The sequence below is a fragment of the Euprymna scolopes genome, chromosome 13, assembly GCF_053919585.1.
Source record: "Euprymna scolopes isolate OS-2025 chromosome 13, ASM5391958v1, whole genome shotgun sequence".
Classification (NCBI taxonomy): domain Eukaryota; kingdom Metazoa; phylum Mollusca; class Cephalopoda; order Sepiida; family Sepiolidae; genus Euprymna; species Euprymna scolopes.
The window spans coordinates 114,335,429-114,358,864 of record NC_136494.1 but is presented as its reverse complement, the minus strand read 5'-3'; the positions used below and the strand labels follow the sequence as shown (position 1 = coordinate 114,358,864).

The following is a 23,436-nucleotide window of genomic DNA, read 5'->3' as shown; positions in this document are numbered from 1 at the left end:
TATCTGAAAATAAAACATACGAAATAGTGACAAAACCAAAAGATAAGAATATAAAAAAAAATCACAGCTTCTAGCAGTGAAACTTTTAAAGTAAGATTTGTTGCAAAAGATTTTTCACAAATTTCTGGAGCAGAATATTTTGCCACATTTTCACCAACGACCAATTTAACGACAATTAGAATTTTATTAGAATTTTCCACTCAATACAATTTAAAAATACATCAAATAGATGTAAAAAAAAAATGCTTATTTCAATGATCTGATTGACTGTGCAATCTATATTTACCCTCGAAAGGGTTAAAATGAAAAATAAAAATTTCGTGTGGAAACTGAATAAATCGTTATATGGACTAAGACAAATGCTCACAATTGGAATTTAACACTCCATAATTATTTAATAGAACAAGAATTCAAGCAATGTCCCGTAGACGCGTGCATGTATACCAAAAATATAGGTAATAACCTGTTGATTTTGTTTTTTTTGGGTTGACGATATATTACTCGCCTCAAACTGCGACAACACTTTAAAAGATGTTAAAAATAAATTAAATAAAAAATTTAAAATGGCCGATCTTGGACAATTGTCATGGTTCCTCGGTATAAAATTTATGTGTGCAAATGAAACTATATCAATGAACCAATCACGATATATTGAAAAACTTCTGCTCGAGTTCGGAATGCAAAATTGCAAACCGCGTACAACTCCCGTTGGATATAAATAAAATATAGAGACCGAAACAAAATTAATAGACGATCGATTATACAGAGAAATGATTCGAAGTCTCATCTATTTGATGACCACCACTAGGCCTGATATATGTTACACTGTAACAAAGCTATTTCAAAACTTATCGAGACCGACAATTAAAGACCTTAATCGTGCAAAACAAATCCTTCGTTATCTAAAAGGAACAAAAGAACAATCTTTAATATTTAAAAAGTCAACATATCCTCTAAATTTAGAAGGATTTTCAGATTCAGATTGGGGTAACATTGATGATAGAAAAAGTATCATGGGGTACTGTTTTAGACTGTCAAAGTGTGGACCTATCATCTCTTGGAAAACTAAAAAACAACAAATTGTTGTCCTTTCTACTTCTGAAGCAGAATTTGTGGGCCTGAACCATTCCGCGCAAGATGCAATTTTCTGAACACCCTTCTAAAATCTATTTTGAAACCAGATCTAAGTAAAAAAAGAAACTATAGTAATTCATTATGACAACCAGAGTAGTATCTTATTAGCAAATAATTCCATGAATCATCAAAGGTCGAAGCATATTGATATCAGATATCATTTCATAAAGGATGAAATAAGTAAAACAATCTATTACTCTTAGTTATGTTACGTATAAGAATAATATAGCCGACATTTTCACTGAACCTATAAAAAGGATAAAATTAAAACATTTTATGGCCGAACTTTTTGAAATCTAATCATGAATAAATCTCTTTTCAGAAACCCAAAAAGAGAAGCATGAACAGCCGAAATCACGCACACAAAAATATGTAAATTGTCCTGGGCACGACGTTAAACTGTGACCATGTTTATCTTACTAAACAAATTAACCAACTAATACATAAGAAAAAAAATGTATATTTTTATGTGTTTATAAGTATTTATATTTATATGTATTTGAATAGGATTATATATATATATATATATATATATATATATATATATTTGAAAAGTGTTTATTTTTATACGTATCAAACAAAAAACAACTTATTGTGATTTACAAAAAAAATTGGCTTCTTTTTACACGCATTATACCAATATATTAATAATTATTTTGTGACCCCCCCCCCAAAAAAAACAAAGAAAAAAATTGTTATTATTATTATATGTCAAGGAACCTATATCTAAAATTCAAGTCTTTAGACCCCAAATTGTCGGAGGAGTTTGGTAGAGTTCTCAAGGGTTAAATCGTTGAACTTTGACCCTTTAACAGCCCAATTTCTGGCCGAAAACTGATTAAAAAGATTTCTCCAAATCTCCGTGCCTTGTATATCAAATTTCGAGTCTGTAGACTGAAAATTAACAGAGTTATTGCGTAGGGAAATGTACACAGACACACACGCAGACACGTTCGCTTTTATATATATATACAAGCATTCAGCCCGGCGTTGCTCGGCTGTTTGGAGGTTTATGGTAAGCAAAAAAAAAAAAAGCGATAATTTTTTTTATTTGACCCCTATTATGACCCCTTAACATTTATTGTTTTGGGCTGTATATCAAATTTCGAGTCTGTAGACTAAAAATTGACAGACTTATTGCGTAGGAAAATGTACACAGACAGACGCACAGACAGACACACAGATACATAGACACGTTCACTTTTATAGATATACTAGCATGGGTGCCCAGCGTTGCCCGGTTGTTTGGAGGTGTATGCTGAGCAAAAAAAAACAAAAAACAAAAAAACAAACAAACAAACAAAAAACGGTCAATTTTTTTTTTAATTTGACCCCTATTATGACCCCTTAACATTTATTGTTTGGGACTCAAATCGAGTTATTATTAAGTTAGATCCATGTCCAAGGAACCTATATCTAAAATTTCAAGTGTTTTGACCCAAAATTGTCGGAGGAGTTTGGTAGAGTTCTCAAAGGTCAAATCGTTGAGCTTTAATCCCTTAACAGCCAAATTTCTGGCCAAAAACCGATCACATCGATTTTCCAAAATCTCAGTACTCTGTATATCAAATTTCGAGTCTGTAGACTGAAAATTAACAGAGTTGTTGCGAACAACAATGTATAAAGACACACAGACAGACAGACACGTTCACTTTTATAAATATACTAGCAGGGGTGCCCGACGTTTCCCGGGTGTTTTGAGGTGTATGCTGAGCAAAAAACAAAAACAAAAAAACTGTCAATTTTTTTTAATTTGACCCCTATTATGCTCCCTTAACATTTATTGTTTTGGGCTCAAATCAAGTAATTAAGTTAGATCCATGTTCAAGGAATCTATATCTAAAATTTCAAGTGTTTAGACCAAAAATTGTAGGAGGAGTTTGGTAGAGTTCTCAAAGGTCAAATCGTTGAACTTTAACCCCTTAATCGCAAAATTTCTGTCCGAAAACCGATCACGTAGATTTTCCCAAATCTCAGTACCCTGTATATCAAATTTTTAGTTTGTAGACTAAAAATTGACAGAGTTATTGCGTAGGGAAGTGTACACACACAGACACACACACAGACAGACACGTTCACTTTTATTGATATATAGACAGATAATGTAATATAAATTACTGAAAGAAATCGATAAGTATCTCATATTAATTTTTTTATAATGAAATATAATTTACTGAAAGAAATCAATAAGTATCTTCTCTTTATCTTATACATTTGTAATAAAAGGGTCGTTCAAATAGTAAACTTTAACTGAAAAAATTAACCATCTAAGAAGATGGGAGTGGTACCATTAAAACGAGGGACTTTATGTGCTCCAAGATTTATTTTTTACACAGTTACCACCATACTCAATGCACTTTTGACATGCATTCAATTGTTGTATTGTTATTATAAAAGGGGTACCGTTATATGATCGTCTAATGTTCTATTTGTGATATATTCATATCTAATTGTTCATATGCTTTTGTGGGTGTGGGTATATATATATATATATATATATATATATATATATATATATATATATATTCACCTTCCAGATGTCGATCGCAGAAGAATGGAAAGTGAATGTCTTTGCTTGCATAGGTCTTATTTTCACACACGTCAGCGTCCTCTTCCCAGTGAAAGGGAGGGGACGACCTGTTAAGCCGTTCGCTGTTCTCTACATCCAAACCCAAACTCACTGACTCCAGCTAACCTAATCATGTGACTCACATGCAGATCCGATCAGCCGACTCTCACTTTCGGTAAAACGTATCTACAATGTGATTTAACATATTGTTTTCTTATTTTCGATCGATTTCCTAACAATGACGCATCTGTGCGTCTGACGACCGCCATGACAGGGGTTGCTGTCTTAGAGTCTCACACCATAAATACCTTACATCAAAGAGAGACAGGAAACTTTAAAGTCTTGAATGTATGAGTTCAGTCATTTCTAATTCCCCATTCTGATCCATTCGGTTGGACTAAAAAATAGGAGTCTTTACTTTTGGAACGCATCTCGTAATTGAAAACAGCAAAATATAAGTTATGTTTTTTAATTGATTAAAATCTGTAATCCCATATAAATAGAGGCTCTGTCCATCTGTCTGTCCATCCATCCGTCACCAATTTTTATAAACGTAATAAATGCATTACGGATTTTGTCGCATTTCGAAATACTAGAGATCTTAAGTACTTTAAGAAATATCGACTGTTACTTTAAGAGCCAATAAAAAAATTTCCAACAAATAGAACAGATGCCATGACCGATAGTCAAAACAGCAACCTTGAGATTTTCAATTCTGATATTTCTACAAACTGAGCTATTTGGGCTTTCTTATAAATAGAGCTTAAAACAATATCCTAATAAAGCATGATTAAACGCCATAGATGTAGGTGTTACCGAAAAGTGATTTAAATATAAGCCACAATGAAGTAAACAAATGAATGGATGAGCAATAGTTTTAGAAATGACTTTTATAGTCCAACATTCTTTTGCTTTAACTACGTAATGTTTGCACATGTTTCACGATTATATAATCCTCCCCAAGATATAAAAAATATGCGATAGCAGAGAGTATATACTTGTTAGTAATAAATGATAATAATAATAATAATAATAATAATAATAATAATAATAATAACAATAATAATAATAATAATAATTTTGTTTATAAACGTCTCTCTGGAAAGGGATGGGAATCATTTCCAGAGGATCTTAATCCCGGCTTCAAACCAGGAGCTTCAAAGATCAAGGGGGTTCCTAAAGATGTTGGTGGTACCTACAATTGCAGAGGTTTGAAGGCCGCCTAAAACATCGAGGATTTGTAGTTTTTTCAGTTTCCTTCCAGACGACTTGATACTACTCCTAGTGTACTAACTACGGCCGGGATTATTTGTGTTTTAACCCCGTGTATACGCCTTATCTACAAGGCCAATGGAGCATAATTGCTCCACTTCTCATTCTCCTTCTCTCTCTCACATTCCTGTCCCAGGGTACTGAGAAGTTTACAATCTGCCAGTTTTTTGAGACCTTGTCTATGACGACCAAATCCGGACGATTATTTTCCAATTGCTTGGTCGTTATGACACTTTTGTCCCACCATACGTCTACCTTGCCATCCTCACTTGTTCTCACTTCATCAGGCACCTCCTCAAACCATTTTATAGCACACTTCACCCCAACCCTCTTATACACCTCCCAATATATCCGGAGTCCCATGCGATTGTGTCTTTTGCGGTGCTCTCTCTGAGCCAGTCCACTACACCCTGTTGCAAGGTGCGTAATTGACTTTGGGATTTTAACACAAATCCGGCATTCTGAAGCAACTTCCTCTTCTAGAACCAGTTTTTTGAACAATCGTGTTCCTAATGCCTGCTCTTGTGCTTCACAAACAAAACCTTCAGTACTATTAGCCAGATACCAAGCTCTAAGCCATTGCCATGATCTTTCATCAGCCACTTCTGCTATATCCTGAAAGAACCTTCCATGCATTTTTTTCCTAGCCAGTTCTCTGCCCTTTCGCTATCCATACGTTTCACATAATCGGCCTTGGTCTCACATACCTCTACTTCATTGGCCACAACCTTAAGTATCCACTCCTCACTTCTAACCACATGCTCCTTCAACGACATCTCCTCGGTTCTAACACAATCTTTTACACTTTTCAATCCTCTCCCACCGTCTTTCCTCTTTTGATATAGCCTTGCTACGCTACTTCGAATGTGAAATATACCCAACATTGCTAAATCCTTTCTTGTTTTGATATCCATGGCATGCAAATCCTTGTCAGACCATTCTAAAATTCCCGCACTGTATCTCAAAACACTGACTGCTCATGCATATTTTCAAACCATCCATAAACAGTATATGGTTGAGGCGTCTTACACCAGATACAAAGTTATACTCCAGTTTTTCTCTCTTCAAGAGGATGCTCAGTGGCATCATTGTCATTACAAAAAGAAGTGGCGATAACGAATCTCCTTGAAATATTCCACGTTTAATGCAAACCTGCCCCATCTCCTCTCTGTTTGCTGTCAGCACCGTTTTCCACTGAGCTATACTTGTCTCCAAAAGCCCTACCGCATTCACAGCAACCTTCATCATCAATAGCGTTTCACGTATCCATGAATGAGGAACCATGTAATAAGCCTTTCTGTAATCGATCCATGCTACGATCAGATTCCTCTTCTTCTTCTTCTTCTTCTCCTCCTTCTTCTTCTTCGTCTTCTTCTTCTTCTTCTTCTTCTACTTCGCATCCTGCATTATTGCTTTATCAATTAGTAATTCCTCTTTAGTACCTCTCGAGCCTTTCCGGCACCCCTTCTGTTCGTCAGGAAAAACACCATTACTCTCAAGATGTTCATAAATTTTATCCGCAAATATTCCAGTCAACAGTTACCACATCAATGGCAGACATGTAATTGGTCTATAATTATTGGCATCTGTTCCCTTTGTATCTGTTCCTAATCAGTGTTGTTCTTCCTTTCACAAGCTAATCAGGGACATCTCCCGACTCTACAACCCTTTGCAGGGCAGCAGCTATAGTTGGATAAAGGCATAGACACTATTTAAACCAGAAGCTAATCACTCCATCTGGACCAGGTGCCTTCCAGTTTGCCATCCTTCATATGCTAGCCTTAACGTCATCGATGGTTATCTCAATGTTCTTCATCTGCTGCATTTCTGATAGCCTTTTTCTCCCAACCAGCTAATAATAATAATAATAATAATAATAATAATAATAATAATAATAATAATACCTCCCCCCAAAAAAGAGTGAGACCGAATAGACAAGTAGTAAAGAAGAAAGGAAAGACCAAGGAGTGAGCACTGACCAGACCTCCTCTGTATAAGTGCGAATAGAATTGGGACCTTGGGTAGGCTTATTGCCACTCAAATTCCAGTAAAGATCAATGGCCGCTGCCAACGAGAAATCAATGGCAGGCAACTGTTGCGATAATGGAAATTTGTTTGCAAATGTTATCGAAAGAGCTGAAAAGTACTGGGAATCTGGGGAGACTTGTTGTCACTCAGCCTTCAGGGAACGTCACAGGCTGTATTTAATGAGATCTTTGATGACCTGTGTGAAAGCTCGTTGTGAACGAATAAAATGATAAAAATAATAAAAAATAATCAGCTTAAAAAAAAGATACACCTTCTCGGGTTGAACAGCGACGGATCATAAAGATGTTGATGCAAAAATAAATAAATAAATAAATAAATAAAATAAATCCATAAAGCATAGATTCTAAACTAAAATATGAGAATTAATAATTTCTTTGTACTTTGTATATTGTTCATGTATAATTCTGATGGACAGTTTTAAATATATTATATTTCTATATTTGAGATTTTTATATTAAAATACAACAACAAACAAAGTTATACATCAGGAGTTTGTTTTAATTACAATATAGTAAAATTTTAAATCAAATCTACCCATATTTTTATTAAATCAGCAAAACAGTTGCTAACAGCATGTTGATGAGAGATGCGTCATGAGAATTCGTTTTTATTTTTATGAAATCTAAATAAAAATATAAAGAAAAATTTATACACGCAATTTCTGTTTTTTAAGCAGTATTTTACAAACATAAACATAAATTTCGCATTTTACCAAAATATGAGATCAGATGATATAATAACGCCCTTTCTGACAAGAGCCGTGACATCCGTTCGAAAATATTTTTTGTTTTACGATCGCCCACATAGTCCTTAGAATAGTTTTAGACATAAATATTTTCGATATAAATATATATATATATATATATATATATATATATATATATATATATATATATATATATATATATATAATGGGTTAAGAAATTCCAACGAAAGAAAGATGTATATTTAAATAAGGGAGTAGTCACCAACAATGTGTATTTTTTAACATTATTTTATTATTCCGTGTCTTGGTTTTTCATTGAGAATTATGTTTGGATCATTGTAATAATGTTTTTAAGTCATTGAAATCGTTTTTACGCGCGTTTCAGACGTTCTGTGAAGCGTCCTCGTCAGAAATGATTTTCAAATGTGTTGGAGATGTAAAAATGTCAATTTTCGTAGTTCACTTGAAGTGTTTTCAAGGGGTGGAGGCTTGTAAGTGTTTATTATTCATTGGCATGTTCAATTTTTATTACTCTTTTATTGGGCTTGTCGAGGCCGCTGACCTGGCTGTAGTCACTCTCTCTTTCTGCTAGTGGTTTTTCTTTTCCTTTAGGGTGGGGTAGGGTGTGTGTGTGTGTGTGTTTGTGTGTGTGTGTGCGCGCATGCGTGTGTGCGTGCGCGCGCGCGTGTGCGTGCGTATGCGTGCGTGTGTGTGCGTGTGTGTGCGTGTGTGTGTTTGCTTTTATTGGTTTGAGAATGTGTATACTGTTTTGTAGTATTATGAGGGTATTTGCTTCCATGGAAGGTGACTGTGATCCGAGGTCGTTACTAATATGTATGTGTGAGGAGGGGGGGGGAGGGACCAGCTCTTCTGAAATAAGGGTAGGGATGCTTTCATTCTATTTTGATATTTATTTTTTGGATTCTTGGATTTTAGTATTGTGATTTTTCGTTTTAGTCTTTTCGGGTATTCCTTATATTATGTTTGTTTAAAAAGAGGGGTGTATTTAAAATATGTATAGGGGATTTTTTAATGCTTCTATTTATTTGTTTCCCCATGTGGGTATGGCCAGACCCAGGATCGGTTCCTAGTGTGGGGAAGATTTTTTTCTCCATAGGGGGGGCAATTGGAGGGGGTATAGGTATGGGAGGGGGATGATAGAAGTGATGATAGTTGTTTCAGTCATTAGGGGGTTCTCTTCCACTGACTGAGGAGGGAGCGAGGTGTTGGAACAGATATTATACTATGGCACTAGGTGCTTCCTAGTGTTGTTGGTTTCGAGGTTAAGTAGGGTTGGTATTGTTCAGTGTGTTGTATTAGAGATAGGGGTGTTATGTCTGTGTGTGGTTGTATGCGCGTACGTGTGTGTGTTTTAATGTGTCGGTTCTGATTCATGTGTGGGTGTGTATATGTATGTGTATGGATGTGCATGCGAGTGTACCTTGCATTTCATGTTTTTGTGTGATGATATTAGGCTCTGTTCAGTTCAGGAGTGAATCTGTTGATGAAGTTTTTTTCCTGTGTAAGTAAATAAAAATAATTGTCTGTTTGGAAGATTGGCATTATTTTGAAGCTGTTTCCACTACATGTGTGTACTAGTTTTGAAACATAGAGGTGTCTGTTATCTGCAATTTTGATGTTGCTCTTATGTAAGGCCACTCTATTGCTGAATTTTTGGTGGCGCCTATGTAGGATTTGTTGCATGTTGTGCATCTTAGTGCATATACTACATTTCTGTAGGTGCAATTTAGATCCTTTTTTATTTTGAATGTTTGTGCTGGGTTTTTGAATGTGTATGTGTTACCTTCTATTATTATGTCACATACCACGCGATTTGTTGCATTTTGTAACCCCTTTTGTAGTATGTGGGACGAGTTTTGAGGAAGTTAGGATGTGTTTTAAGTTTTTGGGTTGGCGTTTGCTTTTTATTATTTTTGTTGTTTTAAGTATGCTGTTTAGTTTGTCGTTCTGATTGAGGAGGATAAGGTTTTTGTTATCCGTGTGAATAGTTCTGGGTTGTTTGTGTTGTGTGTAGAGACGTATGCTAAAATTTGTTCTTTGTTGTGTTCTTTTGGGGTTCTTAGTTGGTCTATTTGAATTTTTTCAGCCAGTTTAATACCTTTCTGTATTAGTGGTAGTGGATATCCTCTTTTCCGCAGTGTTATTTGTAGTTCATTCAGTCTAGTTGAACGGAGGTGTCTGTCTGTTACTATGGTGCAGACTCTACGTGCTAGAGAGTAAGGTATTGATTTTAGACAGTTTTTAGGATGGTGGCTTTTGAAGTGGAGGTGTTGTTGGGTGTCTGTGGGTTTGTGGTAGATGTCTGTGATTATGTTGTTGTTTTTTATTGTTACTAGGATGTCTAGGAAAGGTAGTTCTGTGGGAATTTGTTCTAGTGTGAAGTTTATTTTTGGGTGTAGATTTTGTAGCAAAGTGTAGAGTTCTTTGATGTCCCCCATGAGGTTCTTCAGAGGATAAAGCAGTCGTCTAGGTATCTTTTCCAAGATTTTATGAAGAGTGTTTTTATATTGTGCCCGTACTTTTGCTCTATCCTTTCATAAAGGGTCTCTTCTAGTGTGTAAGGGTGGCATATGTCAGTGCCATTTTAGTACCCATTGCTGTGCCTATTATTTGGATGTAGTAGTCTTTATTGAATTGGAAGGAGTTGTTATTGAGGATTATGTCGATGCTATCAATCACGAATTGTTTATTGAATCTGGGGTGTAAAGTCTGTGTGTATTTGTCAATCCAATATGCGATAGCTTCTTTTCCTAGATTGTGTGGGATATTGCTATATAGGCTGCTAACATCGAATGTGGCTAGTATAGTACCATTGTCTACTGCTTGTGGTAGGGAGCTAAGGAAGTGTGTGTTATCTCTTACAAAACTTCTAGATTGGTGAAGGGCTGTAATAGTATATCTATTAGGTTGCTAAGTCTGCTTGTTGGGCATGATGGTCCTGCTACTATGGGTCTGAATGTGAGGTCGTTGGGGTTTGGGATGTATTCCGACTTTTGTATGTTGATGGCATGTCTTACCTGGTTAGATTTGTGTATTTTGGGTAGCCCATAGAAGATGTTTGTTTTTGTTGTGAAGTTTGTAAGGAAGTCTTTTTCTTTTTTAGCTAATGTACTATTGTATGTTGTGCAGAGTTTTGTTATTTTAGATATGGTTGTGTCGTCTATGTTAGAGCTAATTGGTTTGTAATAATTTTCGTTCCCTAGTGATTCTAAAATTTTTGTTTTATAGAAGTTCTTATTCATTATAGAGAGTGTGACTACAGCCAGGTCAGCGGCCTCGACAAGCCCAATAAAAGAGTAATAAAAATTGAACATTCCAATGAATAATAAACACTTACAAGTCTCCACCCCTTGGAAACACTTCAAATGAACTACGAAAATTGCCATTTTTACATCTCCAACACATTTGAAAATAATTTCTGACGAGGACGCTTCACAGAACGTCTGAAACGCGCGTAAAAACGATTTCAATGACTTAAAAACATTATTACAATGATCCAAACATAATTCTCAATGAAAAACCAAGACACGGAATAGTAAAATAATGTAAAAAAATTGTTGGTGACTACTCCTTTATTTAAATATATATATATATACATATATATATATATATATATATATATATATAGAGAGAGAGAGAGAGAGAGAGGCAGAAACAAAGAAAGAGACATTGAGAGAAAGAGAGGATGTGAGATAATGAATAAATAAAGAAATAAAGACAGAGTGATGCATACATATGTATATATTCAGGGTACACCATAAATATTAGAAGAAATAAAAAGCGTCATAAACAAAATATGTGATTGCGGATACATATGTAAAAGTATATAAACTATATAAGTATTGGAAAAAGCATAATCTATTCAAAATGATCCTATTCATAAAAATTGCCGCCTCAGATGTGTGCCACCCAACATTTCATGTGGAATGCCTGCGCACATTCTGTATATTGAGGCGGATAAATCATCACACAAGTTTCAAACATTTGAACGCTTTTACTTCAACTATTGACCACACACGCCTATTGTATTAAACTTCGGACCAATACCTCAGTTGCTGATATCTATACTTGAGCAAAATTGGCAGTTTGATGGACTTTTATTCAACCTACAGCAACATGATTACAAGTTGTAATGAATACAGAATTGCAAACCGGATATCATTAGTGTAAAGTTTTGCACTTGAGTTATTAATTAATGAAAATTTGATTTCTATGAAAATAAAATAGCTGCCCAAGCAGTTTTATTTAGTATAGCATCTATAGTATGTACAAGAATGAAAAACACAGCCAGAGATATGAAAATTAGATGGCGACGAATAAAGTATCAAAATATACAAAAATAAGAAGAAATCATGTTAGATATGCAAATGTGAAAAATATTAAGTGTATAAAAAACGAACGGGGAAAAGTTCAATTGGTTGGATTTCTGTGCAGACGACTGAAAGAAATTTTTTGTTGTTGTTGTTGTTGTTCTTGTCGTTGTTGTTGAGAGACAACGAGAACACCTCATGTTATTTGAGCAAATTATTGTTTTGCGTACCGGAAGAAGAGGATTCTAAAAGTTAACAGCGATATGAAGACGTGTAATAGGGAAGGCGATTTAATGGCCTGCTTGGCACAGGTGAAGTTGGTTGTAAAGCTGCATAAAACTCACGACCTCGCAAGTTTTATGTCTCTAGTAACCTTGTATCTCCAGTTAACGGAGGAGAGTAAACGGGATGCAGAGAAGATAGATTAAAGGCGACGTTTACTGAAGGAATTTTCTTTGTATATGCCAAAAATGTAAAGGATGCGCTGGGGTGGTGAGGCAGTGGATATATATGCAACCAATATACAAAGATTGGCGGAATCAGCAGTATTCGAGATTAGAACGAGAGCAGGTTGTGAGACTCACTTTTGCTAATGGTTTCCTCAAAAAATATTCTCACGATACTACAGCAGCTACTGAATGTAAAACGTCGCTTTATCGAGTATGGAGGTCTAGGTGACGAGGAGTAGTACGCAAAAGATAAAAACTGTGATCGATGTTTATGGATCGATCTACCAACAACGATTCATGAAGGTTCAAGTGGTATCTGAGCAGAAAAAGCGGACATCATTGCAAGGGAATCGGAAAATATTTTTTTTAGCATAGACTAACTGAAGAGGTGCTGATGGAAAATGAGGCGGCGTTCCATTTGGAAATACTTCGAAGGATGGAATATTAGGTCGTATTATAGAGTATCTTATAGGACGAGCGGAAATGATATTGTAGGACGAACCCACAGAATAATAAACGCAATTGACGAGAGAGGGAAAATATCACCTATAGAAGCAATGTTTTGACCCAACATGCCTAAATCGGGACAGCTTAAAGAGGCAGTATCGCAGAGGGCGATTTTTAAGCATCATTAGCGACACATTAGAGTTAAAGTGTTTGAAAAAAAGTCTGATGAGCCAGAATCTATACGTTGGAGAGAAGTTTTGGCTTTAACCTCTTGGATCCTGCTGTACAATATTGACAAAAGAGACGGTGTATGATGATATTTTTTGACAGGTTGATTCGAGGTTATCTAGAATACAATATAGATAATGAGCAAAAGTAACCCCAACAAAAACATTGCGAAATCCTAAAGAGAGCGACGTCTGCCGAGATGGTTTGATGACTCTTGTGAAGGACATGATCGCCCGCTAATATAATTGGCAATCCCATCCTCCATGTTGTATGGTAGGTGAAAGAAGAAAAGTACACCGATATACGATAACAGATAATGGTATATTTATTTACATTTAATTACAAATCAAAAACTTGTAGCGAAAGATGAATGAGTAACAGTACTTCTTAGCCTTTGGGTCAAGATCAAAGTGTAGTATCTGTTCTTCAGATGCTACACTCCAATTTCTTGTTCTCAGTTAGTGGAGGGAAATCCTTCACGACTGAGACAATTTTTATTTTTTCCCCCTTTCTCCACATTAAAAAACGACCCTGGTGTCTAACTCTGTCCCGTGGGGAGGCATTGTAAATAGAAACATTACTTGCGTTTACTTGCGTAAAGGCCTCAATATTCTTTGAGAGTTCGAACGCGGCCTGACCATCGCTAGAACCGGAAGGTGTTTCCGTCACATCTGCATTGTCCTGAGGTCCAGCAAAAAGAGGAACAAAGATACAAAACCGGAGTGCATGTAGCTGTATCGCCCCTTGGTAGCAAGGCATGGTGTTACCAGAGTTGAAGGGCGATAATCGTGTTTATCAAGGCACATTGACACTTTGGTGTAGGGGGCTACTATCAGGGGCAGCAACTACTGGGGCACTATGTAGGGATTTGGGCAGCAAGATGTCGGTTCACGTTGCACTTGAACTTCTGCATGTCAGTACAGTTAGGGAAGCAGGAACCTGGAATGGAATTCCAGAGTCTAGCTGTTCTGGGAAAGAAACTACTGGAATAGAAAGATCTTTTACATCTAGGGATCTCTACTGTGTGGGGTGGGATTTAGCTATCTGTCGGGTTTGTCGAGGGTGTCTATGTCGTGGGGGCACAAGTGTCTGCAGTTTGTCAGAGAATTCACCATTAAAATACTTGTAGAAAAAGCAGAGGGATGCAACGTTTCGTCGATGGGACAGAGGCTGAAGCTTAGATGCCAGTTCAGGGCCTATCAGATTGGCGACTCTTTTTTGAACCTTGTCTAGGAGTGAGAGACTAGTAGTAGATGCACCAGCCCAAATGTAACAACAATACTCCATACATGACGAATGGTGGCCTTATAGAGATACAGGATACTTTCAGGTGTCAGTAGTTTTCTAGCACGGTAGAGAGTGCCTACCTTTTACGCAGCAGCCCTGGCAATGTTTTCAATATAATTGTTCCAACTCATGCTTCCTGTGAACGTTAGGCCAAGCAGTTTGACAGGTGTATTCTCAGACAGGGAGTCACTGGCCATTGCTATTGGTGGCAGAGAAGGTTTCTTGTAATTATTGAAGGAAACCAGTTTAGTCTTGGCAGCATTGAATGTGACCATCCATTTATGTCCCCATTCCACTACATATTGGAGGTCATCCTCTAGTGTTTTTGCCATTTCTTTAGATATGTGTTCATTTGTTTTCCTGTCATGCCTGTTATAGAGTGTAGTGTCATCAGCATATATACCCATCTCAGAGGCAGTTTTGTCGGGGAGGTCATTAATAAATATTAGGAACAATAGAGGTCCAAGGATAGACCCCTGGGGCACTCCTGCATTTATATCACACTGTTTAGATTTACGATCGTCGACGACAACCTGGATTTTTCTCTTGTCTAAGAAAGATTCAATTATGTTAAGTATTCTACCAGTGATACCGTATGATTTAATTTTCCTGAGGAGGCCCTTGTGTCATACCCTGACAAAAGTCTTAGATTTATCTAGAGCTACCGCTCTGCCCTCCCCCGCTTTGTCCAGTGAATGGTATATACGTTCAGAGATTACAGTCCGGATGTCAGCTGTGGAACGGGCTTGTCTAAATCCATATTGTTGGTCAGTCAGAAGTTTAGCATCTGTAAGGTGATGGACTAGAGCATGGTTAATTATGGTCTCAAATATTTTGGCGAAAAGTGAGAAGAGGCTAATGGGGCGATAATTTGATGGGTCAGTTCTTTCGCCAGAATTCTTGAATATTGGTACCACAGAAGCAGTTTTCCAACAGCCCGGAAAGCAAGATTCATTAAGGCATTTGTTGTAGAGTTTGGAGAGAACTGGAGCTACTTCGGCTGAGCACTTTTTTAATAGCACAGCCGGGATGAGATCAGGTCCACATGCTTTAGAAGTGTCAAGATTTTTTATGATAGCATGTACCTGAGCAGGGGTGATTTTTAGATCGTGTAGCGTGGCGTCTGTCCGTAAAGGAAAGTCAGGGAGGGGGTGGTTGGAAGGGTCCAGTGTGGAGTTCGAGGCAAACCGGCTGGCACGCATATTAGCCTTGTCGGTTGCTGAGCAAACAACCTCGTGATTGTTGGTTAGAGGGGAAATTGTTGATTGCCCATTATTTACTACACTGTTGTAGATTTTCCAGAAGTCACGATTTCCTAATTTTTGTGCTTCGATGCGTTTTTTAGTGGTTTCAGTAAATTCTCTCTTGGCTGTCGCTATTTCTTTCTTAACAATGTTTATAGCTTCTATATACTTCTGTTTGTTTGAACTGGACTTATGTCGGTTAAATCTGCGGTATGCCTGCTGCCTTTGAGCAATGGCAGTTGCGCAAGTCGAAGTAAACCATTGGGGAGAGTGGGGCTTGCTATAAAATTTCCGCATGGGTACATGTGCTTCCATTGCTGTTTTGAACCATTCAGTAGCCTCATTTGCGCACTGTTCAGCAGGAAGAGAAAAAATATTTCCCCATGTGGCATCTCTGATAAGATCTCTGATGGCTTCCCAGTCAGCCTTTTTATAATATCTCGTTGTTTTGAGCACTAGCTCTTCAGTTTTGGGTCTAGAATTTAGGGCGATTTCTACCATTATCACTGCATGGTCAGCGTTCCCGAGTGGGCTGTCAGCATTTGTTGTACAATCCTCGGGAACTGTAGTCCGAAACAAATCTAGAAGTGATGCTGGTTGTTCTAGCTGATCAGGGAAACCGGTTGGAAACGTAACCATTTGTGATAGGGAGTGAGATATAGCAAAACTATGTGTTGTGCTGCCCGCTGCATCTGTGTGAGTAGAGAATCCAAGCCAGTTTTTGTGGTGAACATTAAAGTCACCAAATACATGTACTTGTGCGCTAGTGTCGAGGGAGAGTGCTGTGTCTATACTGTCAGAGACTTTGTTTATTATTGTGCAGTTCTGGGTCGAGGGAGTGCGGTAGAGAAAATAAAAGTAGCTAATGTTGTGTTGTATGTTTAGTCTAAAAAACGTAAAGGCTTGATCGTCCGTTTCTAGGTTTGTTTCTCTAGTCAGGGGGAGGGTGTTACGAATGTAGACTCCAAGTCCGTGCATATGTCTGTCAGAGTCCTTACGGCAGAGTGGGAGATAGCCAGGCATGTTAAAGTAGTTAGAGGGGATGGAGAAGTGTAGGTTAGTCTCGCTTAGTGCTAAGATATCCGGGGTATTTGTTAGGAGAAATGCTTCAACATCATTTAAATTAGTTCTAAGCCCACGGATGTTAGTGAATGCAAGCCTCAAGAGAGCAGGCAAGTTGGATTTGTTTGTTCCTAGGCCTGGTTTAAGCTTATCTTTTTATTGTAGTGCCATTATGGTTTTAAAGAGTGTCAGTTAGGTAAGGGGGAGCTGAACAAGAGCTTATGAAGGATATCAGACATGCAACACAATCAGATCATTAGCTGACCTTTCTTCAACTAGGACTGTGGCCTCGGGAAAGCCCATCGGGGATGAGTGCAGGGTCCCTTTCCATGCGCGACATGGCACTACGAACATCCCGATATTATACAACTGTTGATGGAGCAGCCGCTCTAAGCGCTACCAAAGAGTTAGGGTCCTGTACTACCAGTCGGAAACAGCAGCCAGGAACTGTCAATCCGGTATCTTCAGTCCATCAAAAGAAGATCACCCAATCTAATTGCACAGGCATGCGTGGTACTCAAGCACTCCCAAGTGGCCAGTTATGAGGGGTGGGATGTGTCGAGAGTGGGGGAACGGCATTCAATGCCCTAGACAAGAAACAAGATCTACCACTAAGTGTTTTGTCGATTCACTTGTGATAGTGTCTCTGCGCCCGACTAATAGGCAAAGAAGGAGTATGGAAGCCGGGCGATGGACAGAGCCTATCTACTCCTTAAGCAATTTAGTTTTGCAGACCGGTAATTTTTTTGAGTCACCAGCCCTAGGAAGGTTGTCGTCCAAGACTGGAGAGGCCTCCCTCCTCTTTGGTTTAGTTTCAGAGTTTTCCTTCTCCTAGACGGGTGGTCTGGGAAGATCTACTGGGTCCATCAGCCCTGAGAGGGTTTGCTCCGCCCCTGGGTCCTACTCCAGGTATTTCTGCGACCCCGCGTTGTTAGTTAATGCTACAGGGTTAGTTTGTAGAGGTTATATATCTAATGAATAGTTACACTCCTCAAGGTGATTTTGGGGCATGCAGCGGAAGCAGTTTTGTGGGGAGGCTTGTTAGAAAAGCGTTAGCGCGGATTAGGACTTTTACCTTAGGTTTTTCCATTTTTTGTTTAAAACTTTATGTTAGTTTGGGTTACGGATAACGGTATAGTTTGAGTAGGTATTAGGAATTGAGCTAAGAAATTTTGCTCAGTCACTGTATATTTAGGTTTACGAAGGTTAAGGCGTAACTGGAGGTACATTTTAAGTTATGGTGTATTTCGTATGTATAATTAAGTAAATAGATATTTGGGCAAGTTTTCAGTAGGTGCAAATAGAAGTTGTCAGTGTTTCTACTATTCAGGGGGAGATAGTTTCAGTTTTCACTTAAGAGCTCCCATACTCCTTAACGCGAGTGATCCAATCGATCAAGGGGACGTGTAAAATAGTGAAACTTAAAAAAAAAGCAAGAGATATGCTAAGTAGACTTATCGATAGGAAGGAGAAAAAGAAACATGACGACAAATAGAGTATCAAAATATACACTACGGTCCCGTAAGATATGCAAAATGTGGCAAAATAGAAAGAGTATAGAAAGACGAACAAGTTCAGCAGGAAGAATTCCTATACAGACGACTGAAGGAATTTATTTTTTGGCTTTGAGAGACAGATAAACTCTGTTTAATTCAGGAGCAAATCTGAGGCTTTCATACTAATAACCTGATCGGTTGTGAGCGAATATAAAGATACCCATTTTGAAAATTACTGATTTCAGTGCTGTAGTAAATCTTTGCTTAAATTTCCCTAGTTTTTTCAAGAAGTAGACAGACATAGACCCGTTTGTTTCTATAATCCCAAAGGAAAACAAATCTCAATAAGTTTGGTCATATCAACGTGATAATAATTTCAACAGCAGAATATTTTCGTAAGCAGAACGTCCGATGCATTTCCGATCCATCATTATAAAGCAATCAAGCGCAATCGTCTTTTCCAGTTGTGGTTTGCTCGGAACGGACAGCTTTCCTCTTTGATTTTCTTTCGTGTCTTTTTAAGAATCCTTACTCTTGTATGTTGTACGGCCTTGTTCGACTGTTTTCAAGCATACTCCATCCTACGCACAAATCTTCTGCTCTCTTCCAAAAAATGCTGGGAAAATATAAAGTCATTAAAATGGGAAAGACATTAAATTATGAAATATTTCGAAACAACGTTATGTTATGTTATTTGTTTTTGTTCTTGCGATACGTTTTGAACGAATTCACTTATTTACGAAAGTTTATTTTTTACCTAAATGCAAGTTGGGAATAATTTTCCCTTTAACCAATTTGCTAACGCCATATATATATATTTTTTAAACATAATTATCCACTGACACGCGTTTCGTCGTCTACGATTGAATGATATATATATATATATATATATATATATATTTATATATATCTATATATATATATAAAAAGTGAAAGTGTCTGTATGTCTGTCTGTGTACATTTCCCTACGCAATAACTTTGTCAATTTTAAGCCTACGGATTCGAAATTTGATATACAGGGTACTGAGATTTGGGAAGATCGATGTGATTGGTTTTCGGACAGAAATTTGGCGATTAAGGGGTCAAATTTCAACGATTTCACCTTTGATAACTCTACCGAACTCCTCCTACACTTTTGGGCCTAAACACGTGAAATTTTAGATATACGTTCCTTGGACATGGATCTAACTTAATAACTTTATTTGTACCCTAAACAATAAATGTTAAGGGGTCATAATAGAGGTCAAAGTTAAAAAAAATTGACCGCTTTTTTTGTTTTGCTCAGCATACACCTCAAAACACCCGGGCAACGCCGGCACCCATGCTAGTATATATATATATATATATATATATAATTCATACACGAGTGTTTGAATATATGGTTAAGTGGAAGTTTTACTCATTTAGAACTTCATTAAAGCTTCACTGTTCACTTATTTTTCGACCAAATTATAAACAATTATTACAGTTTATAGATCACCTTCTCAGATCTATTGTGAAAAAAGTTCAATTTTCGTTCAGTGCGACAAAAGTCATGATGAATTTACTGATGTTCAAAATCGTAAAAAAACATGTTGCTACTAATTTATGGCTCTCCCGAAAAGAGAAATGACAAGTGAAACAGAAAGAATGGAAGCAGACGAGTGTCGTACATTGTTTTATATATGTATATGCATATGTTTATGTGTATGTGTATGTTATGTTTATGAATGTCTACAAAGAACAAGTGAATTTACTGGAGGCCTGGAAAAATCATGGATTACAATAGAAAAATGCTAGCATGAAAAATAGTATGGTTACGCTTAAACAAGGATAAGTAAAGTGCTAGTTGTTAAAACTGGAAAAGAAAAGGACAAGATATTCTAGAAAAAATATAATAAATTTATAACTTAAGATATTGAAGCATTAAGATTTTTTAAAAATTCAATTTAACATTATAAAATCAATTCTTACTGCTGTAATATTTTAAGTTATAAATTTATTATATTTTTTACTAGAATATGTTGTCCTTTTCCTTTCCAGTTTAAACAACTAGTCCTTTACTTTTCCTTGTTTAAGCTTAACCATATTACTTTTCATTCTCGCGTTTTTCTATTGTAATAGATAGGTAGATAGATATGAAGGTTGTTCCTAAATTAAAGCGTCTTATTTTTTTAATTAAAAAAGAGAAGATCTACAAAGACAGAAGTAGTACAATTAAAACGAACGGCATTTTGTGCTCCAGAATTTAATTTTATACATAGTCATGACTATTCTCAATGAACTTTTGTCAGCGATGAACGAGGCTATGTATGATCTCTGGAGCGCACTTTTTTATACGGGGGTCGTTCCAAAGTAAAGTTTCTCATCTGAACTTAAAGAGCTACGAAGACGGAAGTGGTACCATTAAAATAAGCGACCTTTTCTGCGCAAGAATTTATTTTTCTACATAGTCACCACCATTCGTAATGCACTTTTGGATCAGTTCAGTCATCATTACAATGCAATTTGCAATTCTCTCTGATCTATTTAGGAGAAATAAAAATTACTTTTGGAACGCCCCGTTTATACAGGGTTGAACGACAAAAAAAAAAAGAAAGAAAACCGGTTTTCGTCTAACGGAAATGAAATCATTTCGTCTTTACTCGGGCGACAATTTTATCGTTCCATCTTGTATCTCAATAAACCTTTGAGACACCATTTGCAATGTTATTACACTATTTCCCTTTTCCCCTTTCCTTCCCAATTTCCAAATCTTCTAAAACCTTGGAAATCATATATTTCTGTTTGGATTCGCCATAATGGAATCACATTACTCTGTATTTATCCATATCGAATCCCCCTTTGTCATTCTCATTTTATTTCTCACTCTCGTCCTTATTTCATTGCTGTTCTATCTCTTCTTTTATTCTCTGTTATTCTCTGTTATATTCGCATACTTTCCAACTTGTTATCTTTTCCCGCTTTCTCTCTTTTTTTTCTAATTCTACCCTTACTCCCCCCTCTCATCCTCTTACTTATTTACCAACCTTTCTCTCTTCAGCAACCTGTATTTATCGTGATTAAGCCACCCTTCTTTTTTTTGTATTGCATTATTCCACCCTGATTATACAAGCTTCCACTCGTCATACCCCATACTCACCGGGTAAGGGTTGTAGGTGCACAGCAATCTGGCAGAGCAGGTAACACGCCCAAGCGCGTATCTTGTGCCGATGTAATAAAAGGCTTTGGGCGTTTCTTGGGCGTTGTCCGCATTCTTTCCTGTAGAGGCAACAAACGGATAAGTAATAATAAAAAAAAAAACAAGTTCGGCCAAAAAACGACAGAACAAGAATTCCGATTGCAAATCTGTGAGAATTTGGTTGCATCGGTAAAAATAGGTGCATTAACCTGATTGAGATGAAACCAAGAAATGGAAGAAGGAAAAAATAAACGGATCTAAAGAAAAAAAGAAGATTTTAATGAAAATTGCCTCAGACAATGCATGAAGCCCATTAACGTAATGGTATAAAAATAGCTGTAAGTTGTAAAATGATAAATTCTGATCCAGAAACCTTAACTCTTCCCCCTTTGTCAGAAACATCGCTCATCAAGAGTTCGGACAATAGCGAGAGTTGCACGCCCATCGAACTGAACCCAAGGTGAACTTTTACTTACATTGAATTGTAATAATAATTATAATTGAATTGTATTATAACAAAAATCGAGCATTTGACAATGTAGTCATTTAATCAACAATTTTACTTTTTCTTTTATTAGATTACCTTTTACTTTTTTCCTATTTGACTTTTCGAATGGATGACTACATATCCAGTGACACTGTATTGAACATTGATCCTTGCTTCAAACTTTAGTAATTGATTCATTTTATATGAATCAGATAGTTGTATTGTTGGCATTGACATCTCCGATATCTTTCTCGTTACAATTCTTTGTAGAAATATATCGGGTACTCACCGAAGAGACCAGGTGAAGTTTACCAACATCTTTAATGAAAGCATTTTTTTCTGGAACGAACTGAATCGAACTTGGCACACCCGAGTTGTAAGGCCGTGTCATTAACTATTGTCACCTTAGTAATTTTTCTTTAGTAGGCTTCTGTTTGTATTTTACACTCTCTGACAATAAATCTTCACCTTCTTTCATTATAACCTCGCCTCGATTCTTACTTTCCTATCTAAATTACCACTTTCCTATCTAAATTACCACTTTGATAATTGTAATCTTTTTAATGAAGGCAGCCCTGTTCAGGATAATTCAGCGGTTTTCAAAGTTATTCCAAAGATCAGCGTGGCAGACCAACGATTCAACAGACAGACAAAAATATTCTCATAGAAATACGCATTTATAATGCTTTTCTTCAATTTACTAAGACATTACTTCTTTTTTCTTTGCGGCTATTTGAAGCATGAGATTATACAACAGTTCAATAAAAACTTTTGGTCGCCTCATTCATGTTCTCAGGTGGTTGAGTGTTGTCAATTGGAGCTAAAGTGCTTCTCAATCAGAGAACATTACTTATCAAGGCTACAAGCAACTCGCAGTAAAGGATTAATGAAATGGACGGAGTTGAATTTACGTTATTTTTTTACTTTTTTTGATTCTAAACACTGCATATTGTCACTAAAGCATGAGGGGTTTACTTTGATAGGGATAACGTTACCGTTGTTGTGCAGTAAAATATTTGTTCAGATTACATTAAAATTTCTGCATGTTGGTGCAGTTAAAAAATTAAGTGGGAGGAAAGGTATTCTAAAGGCAAGCAGTTCGAGAAATGAAGAGATTAGAAAATCTGGTGTAGTCAAGATTGTCTGTTCTTTTTTACTTCCAGTTTCTGCTCCCAGACAGGGCGACGGTGCCAAGCCAGACATGATCCATTCTAATAATTATCCTCTTGTGAAATAACATAAGTGCCCTCTCATTGTCCATATTAAGAATGGCTTTCTTGTTCGTTTGACCAAGTCTAATTATCAAGCCAAATGGACAACAGAAACCGGAAGTCAAAAAGAGCAACCAATATTGACTATAACCGAAAATGGTTGGTCATGAGGTATATTACGATAGGATGCAAAAATGATAGATAGAATTAACAACATTTGTTTAATTATGAGAATGGTTTATGGAAATATAAGTTAACACTAGATTTGATGACAGTCATATTATAGCTATGCATTCTATAGAAG

General features: G+C 36.7%; 1 protein-coding gene across 1 annotated transcript in view; it reads right to left on the bottom strand.

Moving 5' to 3' along the window:
* LOC145292318 (uncharacterized) overlaps positions 1–21,508 on the bottom strand; it is a 73,579-nt gene extending 52,071 nt beyond the window's left edge. Inside the window, exon 1 of the mRNA XM_080138645.1 lies at positions 21,396–21,508. Coding sequence (XP_079994771.1) covers positions 21,396–21,508 — 113 coding nt within the window. The remainder of the gene's footprint in view (positions 1–21,395) is intronic.
* Positions 21,509–23,436: the final 1,928 nt, after the last annotated feature.